The sequence below is a fragment of the Oncorhynchus mykiss genome, chromosome 16 (genome assembly GCF_013265735.2).
Source record: "Oncorhynchus mykiss isolate Arlee chromosome 16, USDA_OmykA_1.1, whole genome shotgun sequence".
Classification (NCBI taxonomy): domain Eukaryota; kingdom Metazoa; phylum Chordata; class Actinopteri; order Salmoniformes; family Salmonidae; genus Oncorhynchus; species Oncorhynchus mykiss.
This window is the reverse complement of record NC_048580.1, coordinates 75,075,572-75,089,341: the sequence shown is the minus strand read 5'-3', so window position 1 is coordinate 75,089,341 and position 13,770 is coordinate 75,075,572. Positions and strand designations below refer to the sequence as shown.

The following is a 13,770-nucleotide window of genomic DNA, read 5'->3' as shown; positions in this document are numbered from 1 at the left end:
TATTCCACCTCATAGTGATTCATCTACAGTTTATATTCCACCTCATAGTGATCCATCTACAGTTTATATTCCACCTCATAGTGATTCATCTACAGTTTATATTCCACCTCATAGTGATTCATCTACAGTTTATATTCCACCTCATTGTGATTCATCTACAGTTTATATTCCACCTCATAGTGATCCATCTACAGTTTATATTCCACCTCATAGTGATTCATCTACAGTTTCTATTCCACCTCATAGTGATTCATCTACAGTTTATATTCCACCTCATAGTGATCCATCTACATTTTATATTCCACCTCATTGTGATCCATCTACATTTTATATTCCACCTCATAGTGATTCATCTACAGTTTATATTCCACCTCATAGTGATTCATCTACAGTTTATATTCCACCTCATAGTGATTCATCTACAGTTTATATTCCACCTCATTGTGATCCATCTACAGTTTATATTCCACCTCATAGTGATCCATCTACAGTTTATATTCCACCTCATAGTGATTCATCTACAGTTTATATTCCACCTCATAGTGATTCATCTACAGTTTATATTCCACCTCATAGTGATTCATCTACAGTTTATATTCCACCTCATAGTGATTCATCTACAGTTTATATTCCACCTCATAGTGATCCATCTACAGTTTATATTCCACCTCATAGTGATTCATCTACAGTTTATATTCCACCTCATTGTGATCCATCTACAGTTTATATTCCACCTCATAGTGATCCATCTACAGTTTATATTCCACCTCATAGTGATTCATCTACAGTTTATATTCCACCTCATAGTGATTCATCTACAGTTTATATTCCACCTCATAGTGATTCATCTACAGTTTCTATTCCACCTCATAGTGATTCATCTACAGTTTATATTCCACCTCATAGTGATCCATCTACAGTTTATATTCCACCTCATAGTGATCCATCTACAGTTTATATTCCACCTCATAGTGATTCATCTACAGTTTATATTCCACCTCATAGTGATTCATCTACAGTTTATATTCCACCTCATAGTGATTCATCTACAGTTTATATTCCACCTCATAGTGATTCATCTGCAGTTTATATTCCACCTCATAGTGATCCATCTACAGTTCATATTCCACCTCATAGTGATCCATCTACAGTTTCTATTCCACCTCATAGTGATTCATCTACAGTTTATATTCCACCTCATAGTGATCCATCTACAGTTTCTATTCCACCTCATAGTGATCCATCTACAGTTTCTATTCCACCTCATAGTGATCCATCTACAGTTTCTATTCCACCTCATAGTGATCCATCTACAGTTTATATTCCACCTCATAGTGATCCATCTACAGTTTCTATTCCACCTCATAGTGATCCATCTACAGTTTCTATTCCACCTCATAGTGATCCATCTACAGTTTCTATTCCACCTCATAGTGATCCATCTACAGTTTCTATTCCACCTCATAGTGATCCATCTACAGTTTATATTCCACCTCATAGTGATTCATCTACAGTTTATATTCCACCTCATAGTGATTCATCTACAGTTTCTATTCCACCTCATAGTGATTCATCTACAGTTTCTATTCCACCTCATAGTGATCCATCTACAGTTTAACAAATAAATAAAACCCAAGGACATCAACAACAAAAACCATCAGATTAACAGTTTTTAATGAAGCCAGAAACGCTGAGAACAAATTCATTTTTAATGGTAAAATTAGTTTTGGGGGAAAGGCTCAGTTAATCTGATCCTGTTCATCTAAATGCAGAATAACTCATCTCAGTGACTGACAGTACAGATATTAGTTAATGTTGACTAACCAATCACAGTGAAATTTAGATTAAATGTAGACATAAACAGTTTCATACATTTCATTCAGGTGAATTTTGGAGATTGGCTTGATAGCGGCGTTGACGTTGTTGGTTGGTAACAAACCAAACTTGACATTACACATCGTTCACTTTGGTAGCTAGCTATTTTCAGGTCAACTAAAGCTAAATGAAAGTATAAACCCCACCACCGGGGATATCTGTGAAGAAGTTACTGTATGAGGTCCCAGGTGGAGGGTTCTCGTTTGAACAGTCCTTGCACTTTGAAACCCACCCCACCATGACGTATAGCAACACCCACCAAGTCAAATGGTGTAAAAGAAAAGAGTGTGTCCCAACCTGGAAGAACCACCCAGCCAACCACTACTACCACCCAATGAGCACAATATTTGTTGTTGTTGAACATACGTTGAAATGATGTCTTTCCAACGTCTTGTGTTCACTGGGTAACCTATACACTACACATGTCTAAAGATGTCTTTCCAACGTCTTGTGTTCACTGGGTAACCTATACACTACACATGTCTAAAGATGTCTTTCCAACGTCTTGTGTTCACTGGATAACCTATACACTATGCATATCTAAAGATGTCTTTGCAACGTCTTGTGTTCACTGGGTAACCTATACACTACGCATATCTAAAGATGTCTTTCCAATGTCTTGTGTTCACTGGTTAACCTATACACTACACATGTCTAAAGATGTCTTTCCAACGTCTGGTGTTCACTGGGTAACCTATACACTACCCATGTCTAAAGATGTCTTTCCAACGTCTTGTGTTCACTGGGTAACCTATACAAGACATGTCTAAAGATGTCTTTCCAACGTCTTGTGTTCACTGGGTAACCTATACAAGACACATGTCTAAAGATGTCTTTCCAACGTCTTGTGTTCATTGGGTAGCCTATACACTACCCATGTCTAAAGATGTCTTTCCAACATCTTGTGTTCATTGGGTAGCCTATACACTACCCATGTCTAAAGATGTCTTTCCAACGTCTTGTGTTCCCTGGGTAGCCTATATAAGACATGTCTAAAGATGTCTTTCCAACGTCTTGTGTTCCCTGGGTAGCCTATACGCTGCACGTGCTGCTACTTCAGATCCCTCAGTTACTGTAACCTTTGTCACCGACCTAGAGGGAAATCAATGTACTTCAACATGAGTGCATTTATTTCACCTTGCCAAGTTATCTTATTATTTCCAACACTCAAGCAGGGAAACGAAGTGTTCTTGTATGAGTGAACATAGTCTGTCTTCCAAAACAATTCAGAGAATAACGAGGTTTAAGAGGTATGAATGGCTGGTTATTAGAATGACAACAGACTCTGTTGCTTATCATAATAGACTATCACAACAGAGATGATAGTTTGTGTGTGTGTGTGTGTGTGTGTGTGTGTGTAAGAGTATGTCAATCAATAACTGCTTGTTACCAATACCAAATTAGCAACTGGAGTACCCGCCCACTGGACGCACACACTGGTTGAATCAACGTTGTTTCCACGTTATTTCAATTAAATTACGTTGAACCAACGTGAAATAGAAGATGAATTGACGTATGTTCCCAGTGGGAGAAAACTTCACTGGAAAATTCTCTATCTTTATATGAAAGTGCTTGACTTAACCTATAACCTATAGGCTAACCTACTATCTGTGTTAGCAAATAGGTTGCTACTCACGTATCCCGCTGCGCGGCGGTTGTGGACTTGGCATGCCGCTGCTGATGTGGTAGGAGAAGCGCATTGTTTTGAACTGTCTGGAGAAGGAAACGGTACTGGTACTCCTACTGGCTGCTGTCTCCGGGACCATCGGCGGGCTGAAGCTCGTCACTAAAGCGCTCTTCGGCCGGTTCAACTGCATACCTGCCTGGTCACAGTTTACACAGGCACAGCATAGCCTACACAGGATACGATGCGGGTTATCTCACAAAAAAAAGTAAATCAGATTAGATTCCAGGGTTATTGAGTTAAATCCTTAAAAATCCGGATCTTCTGAGTGCAGGGTGTCATGTAGGGCGACCACCGGGCGCTCGAGCGAGCAGCCTGTCCCCGGGACTGGTGCGTTGATTCGAGACGTTGTGCCGTGCCAGACCCCCAGTAGAATGGGTCTCCAATCTTTCATCCACCAAAATGCAGTCCTCCTGGGTGAGCTGTATAGTACGAGTGGAAACCCGAACAAAATCTTTACCAACAACGGAAAAAAGCCATCAAATAGATATTGATTTTATTTGTCTTAAATCTAACCGATGTCAACACATTATTGATTTATTTCACGGCAAAATACAATGAAAATGAATTTAGGTTGGAATCCACAAGGATACCGATTATGGCAATTGTTGCAATAAAAATACAATAAGGCCTCATTGAAGTTGGCCACATTGTTGCGTCCAATAACGGCTCGCTGCATCTCTCTCAAAATCAGACATTATTGTGAGAAGAGTTCGGCTACAGAGTATCTTCTTTAAGACTGTATTCAAATAGGTTACCAGAAAACTAACGGCAAACTACAGCTGACATTTCGATAAAAGTCCATGCCCATTCTGGAATAAACAAAACTTTTCCTCCGTTCGAGCCGCTCTTGAAAAATAAACGTTAAAAAAAAGGCAATATGCGCAAAACCAAAAGTGATTGAAATATTTATACACATTATAAAAGTCACTGCTCGTCTCCGCTCACATCGTTCCTTCTGTATCTGTCTGCCACATTTTTTCCTCCGTCCCGATTTCCACTGGAAACGCGAATCCAAAATATGCAACCTCAGCTTCTTCTTCAACTACATTCAAACCCCGTCATCAAAGTTCTTTATACTCGTCATTCCAACAGTAATTGAATCCTTGGATGTATATTGGGTGCATCACTTTGTCATCAATTTCGCCTTTATGATCCCCCGCGGGCTAGTTTTTTTCCCCCATTCTTTGAAACTTCCGACAACGCCATCAAACTGCAATTCCTTGAATTTGTGAACTTAACCCCCTCCTTCTCTTCTCTCCTCTCCTTCTGTCTTCCTCTCTCTCTTTTCCTGCTCCTGTGTGCGTTATTCTGTCGACATATGAAACCAGTCTCAACCCCCCTAATCCGCCATCTCTCTAAAGCAAAATGTTGAGATGATTCCTCGTTTTTTTACAGTTTTTTTTTCTCTCCAAAAGTCAACATTTGTTACTGGCTTCCGTTGTTTGACTACTAGTCCTAACTGTTTTGAATACATATAGCCTAATAAACAATAAATATAGTATCAACAGAACCTGAAGGAAAATATGAAGAGGGGGTAGTGAGAGGAGAGGAGAGGAGGGGAGGGGCGACTGCCTGATCCAGTCTGACCCAGTTAGCAGTCACTTGGCCCAGTGGACAGGGTCAGTGGGCTGAGTTCCTCCACACTGCTGACTGGACCTAGATCCGAATAGAACAGTTATTATTCACTAGATTAAATTATAGTAAACGAAACGGAATGGAATAGAATATACACTCAGTGGCCAGATTATTAGGTACACCCATCTAGTACTGGGTCGGACAACCCTTTGCCCCCAGAACAGCCGGAATTCTCCGGGGAATGGAACCTTTGCTCAATTGGTATCAAGGGACCTAACATGTGTCAGGAAAACATTCTCCACACCATTACACCACCAGCCTGTACCGTTGAAACCAGGCAGGATGGAGCCATGGGCTCTGCCATCAGCATGAACGCAACAGGAACCGAGATTCGTCGGACCAGGTAATGTTTTTCCATTCCTCAATTGTCCAGTGTTGGCCCACTGGAGTCTCTTCTTCTTGTTTGTAGCTGGTAGGAGTGGAACCAGGTGTGATGGCGTGCCCACTGGAGTCTCTTCTTCTTGTTTGTAGCTGGTAGGAGTGGAACCAGGTGTGATGGCGTGCCCACTGGAGTCTCTTCTTCTTGTTTGTAGCTGGTAGGAGTGGAACCAGGTGTGATGGCGTGCCCACTGGAGTCTCTTCTTCTTGTTTGTAGCTGGTAGGAGTGGAACCAGGTGTGATGGCGTGCCCACTGGAGTCTCTTCTTCTTGTTTGTAGCTGGTAGGAGTGGAACCAGGTATGGTCATCTGCTGCAATAGCCAATCCGTAACAAATAAAATGAAATGTTATTGGTCACACACACATTTTTTTTGCAGATGTTATTGCGGGAGTAGCGAAATGATTAGACCGATGACTTGTGCGTTACGAGACCCCGTTCTGCACCATTATTTGCCCGATTTTTTTTTTTTTGCCCACCTGTTAGCTTGCACCATTTCTCCTTGGATCTCTCATCAACCAGCTGTTTCCTCCCACAGGACTGCCGCTGACTGGAGGTTGTTTGTTTGTCACACCGTTCTCAGTAAAACCTAGACACGGTCGTGAGTGAAAAGGCCAGGAGGCCGTCCGTTCTGGAACCGGCTCGCCTGGCACCGATGATCATGCCACGCTCAAAGTCAATCAATCAATCAATCAAATTTATTTTATATAGCCCTTCGTACATCAGCTGATATCTCAAAGTGCTGTACAGAAACCCAGCCTAAAACCCCAAACAGCAAGCAATGCAGGTGAAGAAGCACGGTGGCTAGGAAAAACTCCCTAGAAAGGCCAAAACCTAGGAAGAAACCTAGAGAGGAACCAGGCTATGTGGGGTGGCCAGTCCTCTTCTGGCTGGAGATTAGAAACCTAGAGAGGAACCAGGCTATGAGGGGTGGCCAGTCCTCTTCTGGCTGTGCCGGGTGGAGATTATAACAAAACATGGTCAAGATGTTCAAATGTTCATAAATGACCAGCATGGTCGAATAATAATAAGGCAGAATAGTTGAAACTGGAGCAGCAGCACAGTCAGGTGGACTGGGGACAGCAAGGAGTCATCATGTCAGTTATTCCTGGGGCATGGTCCTAGGGCTCAGGTCCTCCGAGAGAGAGAAAGAAAGAGAGAATTAGAGAGAGCATATGTGGGATGGCCAGTCCTCTTCTGGCTGTGCCGGGTGGAGATTATAACAGAACATGGCCAAGATGTTCAAATGTTCATAAATGATCAGCATGGTCGAATAATAATAAGGCAGAACAGTTGAAACTGGAGCAGCAGCACAGCCAGGTGGACTGGGGACAGCAAGGAGTCATCATGTCAGGTAGTCCTGGGGCATGGTCCTAGGGCTCAGGTCCTCCGAGAGAGAGAAAGAGAGAAGGAGAGAATTAGAGAACGCACACTTAGATTCACACAGGACACCGAATAGGACAGGAGAAGTACTCCAGATATAACAAACTGACCCTAGCCCCCCGACACATAAACTACTGCAGCATAAATACTGGAGGCTGAGACAGGAGGGGTCAGGAGACACTGTGGCCCACTCCGAGGACACCCCCGGACAGGGCCAAACAGGAAGGATATAACCCCACCCACTTTGCCAAAGCACAGCCCCCACACCACTAGAGGGATATCTTCAACCACCAACTTACCATCCTGAGACAAGGCTGAGTATAGCCCACAAAGACCTCCGCCACGGCACAACTTAAGGGGGGGGGGGGGCGCCAACCCAGACAGGATGACCACATCAGTGACTCAACCCACTCAGGTGACACACCTCCTCCAGGGACGGCATGAGAGAGCCCCAGTAAAGCCAGTGACTCAGCCCCTGTAATAGGGTTAGAGGCAGAGAATCCCAGTGGAAAGAGGGGAACCGGCCAGGCAGAGACAGCAAGGGTGGTTCGTTGCTCCAGAGCCTTTCCGTTCACCCTCCCACTCCTGGGCCAGACTACACTCAATCATATGACCCACTGAAGAGATGAGTCTTCAGTAGAGACTTAAAGGTTGAGACCGAGTTTGCGTCTCTGACATGGGTAGGCAGACCGTTCCATAAAAATGGAGCTCTATAGGAGAAAGCCCTGCCTCCAGCTGTTTGCTTAAAAATTCTAGGGACAATTAGGAGGCCTGCGTCTTGTGACCGTAGCGTACGTGTAGGTATGTACGGCAGGACCAAATCAGAGAGATAGATAGGAGCAAGCCCATGTAATGCTTTGTAGGTTAGCAGTAAAACCTTGAAATCAGCCCTTGCTTTGACAGGAAGCCAGTGTAGAGAGGCTAGCACTGGAGTAATATGATCAAATTTTTTGGTTCTAGTCAGGATTCTAGCAGCCGTATTTAGCACTAACTGAAGTTTATTTAGTGCTTTATCCGGGTAGCCGGAAAGTAGAGCATTGCAGTAGTCTAACCTGGAAGTGACAAAAGCATGGATTAATTTTTCTGCATCATTTTTGGACAGAAAGTTCCTGATTTTTGCAATGTTACGTAGATGGAAAAAAGCTGTCCTTGAAATGGTCTTGATATGTTCTTCAAAAGAGAGATCAGGGTCCAGAGTAACGTCGAGGTCCTTCACAGTTTTATTTGAGACGACTGTGCAACCATTAAGATTAATTGTCAGATTCAACAGAAGATCTCTTTGTTTCTTGGGACCTAGAACAAGCATCTCTGTTTTGTCCGAGTTTAAAAGTAGAAAGTTTGCAGCCATCCACTTCCTTATGTCTGAAACACATTCTTCTAGCAAGGGCAATTTTGGGGCTTCACCATGTTTAATTGAAATGTACAGCTGTGTGTCATCCGCATAGCAGTGAAAGTTAACATTATGTTTTCGAATAACATCCCCAAGAGGTAAAATATATAGTGAAAACAATAGTGGTCCTAAAACGGAACCTTGAGGAACACCGAAATTTACAGTTGATTTGTCAGAGGACAGACCATTCACAGAGACAAACTGATATCTTTCCGACAGATAAGATCTAAACCAGGCCAGAACTTGTCCGTGTAGACCAATTTGGGTTTCCAATCTCTCCAAAAGAATGTGGTGATCGATGGTATCAAAAGCAGCACTAAGGTCTAGGAGCACGAGGACAGATGCAGAGCCTCGGTCCGATGCCATTAAAATGTCATTTACCACCTTCACAAGTGCCGTCTCAGTGCTATGATGGGGTCTAAAACCAGACTGAAGCATTTCGTATACATTGTTTGTCTTCAGGAAGGCAGTGAGTTGTTGCGCAACAGCCTTTTCTAAAATTTTTGAGAGGAATGGAAGATTCGATATAGGCCGATAGTTTTTTATATTTTCTGGGTCAAGGTTTGGCTTTTTCAAGAGAGGCTTTATTACTGCCACTTTTAGTGAGTTTGGTACACATCCGGTGGATAGAGAGCCGTCACTCAGGTCACTCGATTTGCCCATTCTAACGTCCAATCGAACAGTAGCTGAATGCCTGTCTGCCTGCTTTATACACACTGTTAAAATAAAAAGACTCAAACCAGGAACATTAGTGCACCTAAACTGAGATCTGGTGTTTGAATATAAACCCAATGGACGTGTTCTGATACACTGAATGGATTTCCAAACAGAATGGAAGTGCTGAAACACTGAATGGATTTCCAAACAGAATGGAAGTACTGAAACACTGAATGGATTTCCAAACAGAATGGAAGTACTGAAACACTGAATGGATTTCCAGACAGAATGGAAGTACTGAAACACTGAATGGATTTCCAAAACAGAATGGAAGTACTGAAACACTTAATTGTGAATCATTGTGTTTTTAAAACAACCTTTGTTTGTGTTTCAATGAAGCATCCAAACACAACATGTTTTGACAGACTGTATCTCTCATACAATTGTTTTTATATTTATTTATCTGTTATTTTACCAGGTAAGTTGACTGAGAACACGTTCTCATTTACAACAACGACCTGGGGAATAGTTAAAGGGGAGAGGAGGGGGAAGAATGAGCCAAAACTAAACTGGGGATTATTAGGTGACCGTGATGGTTTGAGGAACAGATTGGGAATTTAGCCAGGACACCGGGGTTAACACCCCCTACTCTTACGATAAGTGCCATGGGATCTTTAATGACCTCAGAGAGTCAGGATACCCGTTTAACATCCCGTCTGAAAGACGGCACCCTACACAGGGCAATGTCCCCAATCACTGCACTGAGGAAAGAGTGCCTCCTACTGGCCCTCCAACACCACTTCCAGCAGCATCTGGTCTCCCATCCAGGAACTGACCAGGACCAACCCTGTGTAGCTTCAGAAACAAGCCAGCAGTGGAATGCTGGTTGGTATGCTGCTGGCAGCAATCAAATGGTTTTCAATTGCAAATGTTTATAGCATAAATATTGATTGATGATGATTTCAGTCAATATTTTGATGAACATTTTAAAGAAGCCACTAGGAATGAAATACCTTTTCCTAGGGTAGGCTCAGGCACTAATTATAAACTACAGTTACCAGGCTCATTATGAGATTAGAAATAATGATACAATCAAAATGTTTAGGGCTATGTACATTGTAGCAGTGGTAACGTGAGGTAACGTGTATAAAGTGAGCCTTCATCACTGGTATTCATGTGAGTAGGTGGATGTGAGGCCAGGTCTCCTGCTTGTCAAATGACTGCCTTAATACACTCAGCCAATCTTTCGGGACTAGACTGTTGTGCCGATCCCGATTTTGTTACACTGAACACATGTTTAGGCAGATTAGAAACAGGAGGAGACTGATTAGAAACAGGAGGAGACTGATTAGAAACAGGAGGAGTCAGACTGGAAACAGAAGGAGGCAGATTAGAAACAGGAGGAGTCAGACTGGAAACAGAAGGAGTCGGATAAGAAACAGGAGGAGTCAGACTGGAAACAGAAGGAGACAGATTGCAAACAGGAGGAGACAGATTAGAAACAGGAGGAGACAGATTATAAACAGGAGGAGACAGATTACAATCAGGAGGAGATAGATTTCAAACAGGAGGAGACAGAAAAGGATTACAAATAGGAGTAGACAGATTAGAAAAGGATTAGAAACAAAATGAGACCGATTACAAACAGGAGGAGACAGATTACAAACAGGAGGAGACAGATTAGAAAAGGATTAGAAACAAAAGGAGACCTATTACAAACAGGAGTAGACAGATTACAAACAGGAGGAGACAGATTAGAAAAGGATTAGAAACAGGAGGAGACAGATTATAAACAGGAGGAGACAGATTACAATCAGGAGGAGACAGATTAGAAAAGGATTAGAAACAGGAGGAGACAGACTTGAAACAGAAAGCGTCAGATTAGAAACAAGAGGAGTCAGATTAGAAACAGAAGGAGACAGATTAGAAACAGGAGGAGACAGATTAGAAACAGGAGGAGACAGATCAGAAACAGGAGGAGACAGATTAGAAACAGGAGGAGACCGATTACAAACAGGAGTAGACAGATTACAAACAGGAGGAGACAGATCATAAACAGGAGTAGACAGATTACAAACAGGAGTAGACAGATTACAAACAGGAGTAGACAGATTACAAACAGGAGTAGACAGATTAGAAAAGGATTAGAAACAGGAGGAGACAGATTAGAAACAGGAGGAGACAGACTTTTCTCCTACCATATGAATTGTGTTTTAGTCTCCTGCATTATTTTAACATTCCTACAAACGTCAAAGTGTTTTCTGTCCAATGCAACCAATTATATGCATATCCTGGCTTCTGGGCCTGAGTAACTGGAAACAGAAGGAGACAGATTGCAAACAGGAGGAGACAGATTATAAACAGGAGGAGACAGATTACAATCAGGAGGAGACAGATTTCAAACAGGAGGAGACAGAAAAGGATTACAAATAGGAGTAGACAGATTAGAAAAGGATTAGAAACAAAATGAGACCGATTACAAACAGGAGGAGACAGATTACAAACAGGAGGAGACAGATTAGAAAAGGATTAGAAACAAAAGGAGACCTATTACAAACAGGAGTAGACAGATTACAAACAGGAGGAGACAGATTAGAAAAGGATTAGAAACAGGAGGAGACCGATTACAAACAGGAGTAGACAGATTACAAACAGGAGGAGACAGATCATAAACAGGAGTAGACAGATTACAAACAGGAGTAGACAGATTACAAACAGGAGTAGACAGATTACAAACAGGAGTAGACAGATTAGAAAAGGATTAGAAACAGGAGGAGACAGATTAGAAACAGGAGGAGACAGACTTTTCTCCTACCATATGAATTGTGTTTTAGTCTCCTGCATTATTTTAACATTCCTACAAACGTCAAAGTGTTTTCTGTCCAATGCAACCAATTATATGCATATCCTGGCTTCTGGGCCTGAGTAACTGGAAACAGAAGGAGACAGATTGCAAACAGGAGGAGACAGATTAGAAACAGGAGGAGACAGATTATAAACAGGAGGAGACAGATTACAATCAGGAGGAGACAGATTTCAAACAGGAGGAGACAGAAAAGGATTACAAATAGGAGTAGACAAGGATTAGAAACAAAATGAGACCGATTACAAACAGGAGGAGACAGATTATAAACAGGAGGAGACAGATTAGAAAAGGATTAGAAACAAAATGAGACCGATTACAAACAGGAGGAGACAGATTATAAACAGGAGGAGACAGATTAGAAAAGGATTAGAAACAAAAGGAGACCTATTACAAACAGGAGTAGACAGATTACAAACAGGAGGAGACAGATTAGAAAAGGATTAGAAACAGGAACAGACAGATTATAAACAGGAATAGACAGATTACAATCAGGAGGAGACAGATTAGAAACAGGAGGAGACAGATTAGAAACAGGAGGAGACAGATTAGAAACAGGAGGAGACCGATTACAAACAGGAGTAGACAGATTACAAACAGGAGGAGACAGATCATAAACAGGAGTAGACAGATTACAAACAGGAGTAGACAGATTACAAACAGGAGTAGACAGATTACAAACAGGAGTAGACAGATTAGAAAAGGATTAGAAACAGGAGGAGACAGATTAGAAACAGGAGGAGACAGACTTTTCTCCTACCATATGAATTGTGTTTTAGTCTCCTGCATTATTTTAACATTCCTACAAACGTCAAAGTGTTTTCTGTCCAATGCAACCAATTATATGCATATCCTGGCTTCTGGGCCTGAGTAACAGACAGTTTACTTTGGGTACGTCAGTCAGGGGGAAATTCTGAAAAAGGACCCTAGCCCTAAAATAGCCAATATGCTGTGATAATGTATTAGGCCTACTGCCCAAACCTCATTCCTACCAAACTGTTTGTTTGAGGTTAAGGTAAAAAAAAAAAAAAATTTGAGCAATAGATCTCAGTTTTCTTTTTGACTGAGAAAGTGATCTTGACTCAGAAAGGGTTGGTGACCACTGGGCTACACTGTTATCGTAACCTGATCTAGTGCTGGACTACCACACCACATGTTATTGCATCCCACTTCTGACATTCATATTGTTATCTTGTTGCTAAATTTGCATATTCATGTATTTGCTTTTTGCATATTGATATTAATATGTTTAATAATTATATTCATATTGCAATTTCTTAATATTATAGCATTTGAGAACTTAATTATGCACTCATGTACTATCATTATTGCTTGTTGTTATCATTTGCTATCTCTGTCTCCCTGTAGAAAAACATACCGTACATTCTACATTACCCACCAGTTGGCCAATCCCAACCACAGTCAATCAGGACAAGAATTACATACTAATGCCAACTGAACTGTCAATCATATCATCTAACCCAACTGTACTGTGATTTAATTCAGCTGAACACCCTTCCATGTCGTCATCTGAATATAAAGACTCAGGTCAGGACGTTAGTATAATGGACGGTTGGTGGATCGCATTGAGCCTTGGGCTGAAGTGCTACTGCTAACATTGCCTGTATTTTTTTCTATGAATGAAGAAATAATGTCTAATTTCTTTACATTTTGAAGAATGTTGATAAACACCTTTACAGATCTTTGAACTGTCTTCATCAATATCAAAATGTTTAAGACCTCTTCATGTTTTGTTATTTGATCATTAGCAAATAACAACATGAATTGTTATCCTGGACAAATGTATGAATTTGTATTTTTCACAACTTTATTTTCTCATGCCGTTTGTTTGTACATTTGACCGTTTTGAAATGACTGATGAGGAGTTTATACACACACCAGAC

The 13,770-nt window shown here is 41.5% G+C and overlaps 1 protein-coding gene across 1 annotated transcript in view; it reads right to left on the bottom strand.

Annotated features, from left to right (window-relative positions):
• Positions 1-5,118, bottom strand: part of LOC110491181 (FYVE, RhoGEF and PH domain containing 1) — a 222,689-nt gene extending 217,571 nt beyond the window's left edge. Inside the window, exon 1 of the mRNA XM_036947810.1 lies at positions 3,512-5,118. Within this exon, the coding sequence (XP_036803705.1) occupies positions 3,512-3,692 (181 nt within the window). The 5' untranslated portion in view covers positions 3,693-5,118. The remainder of the gene's footprint in view (positions 1-3,511) is intronic.
• Positions 5,119-13,770: the final 8,652 nt, after the last annotated feature.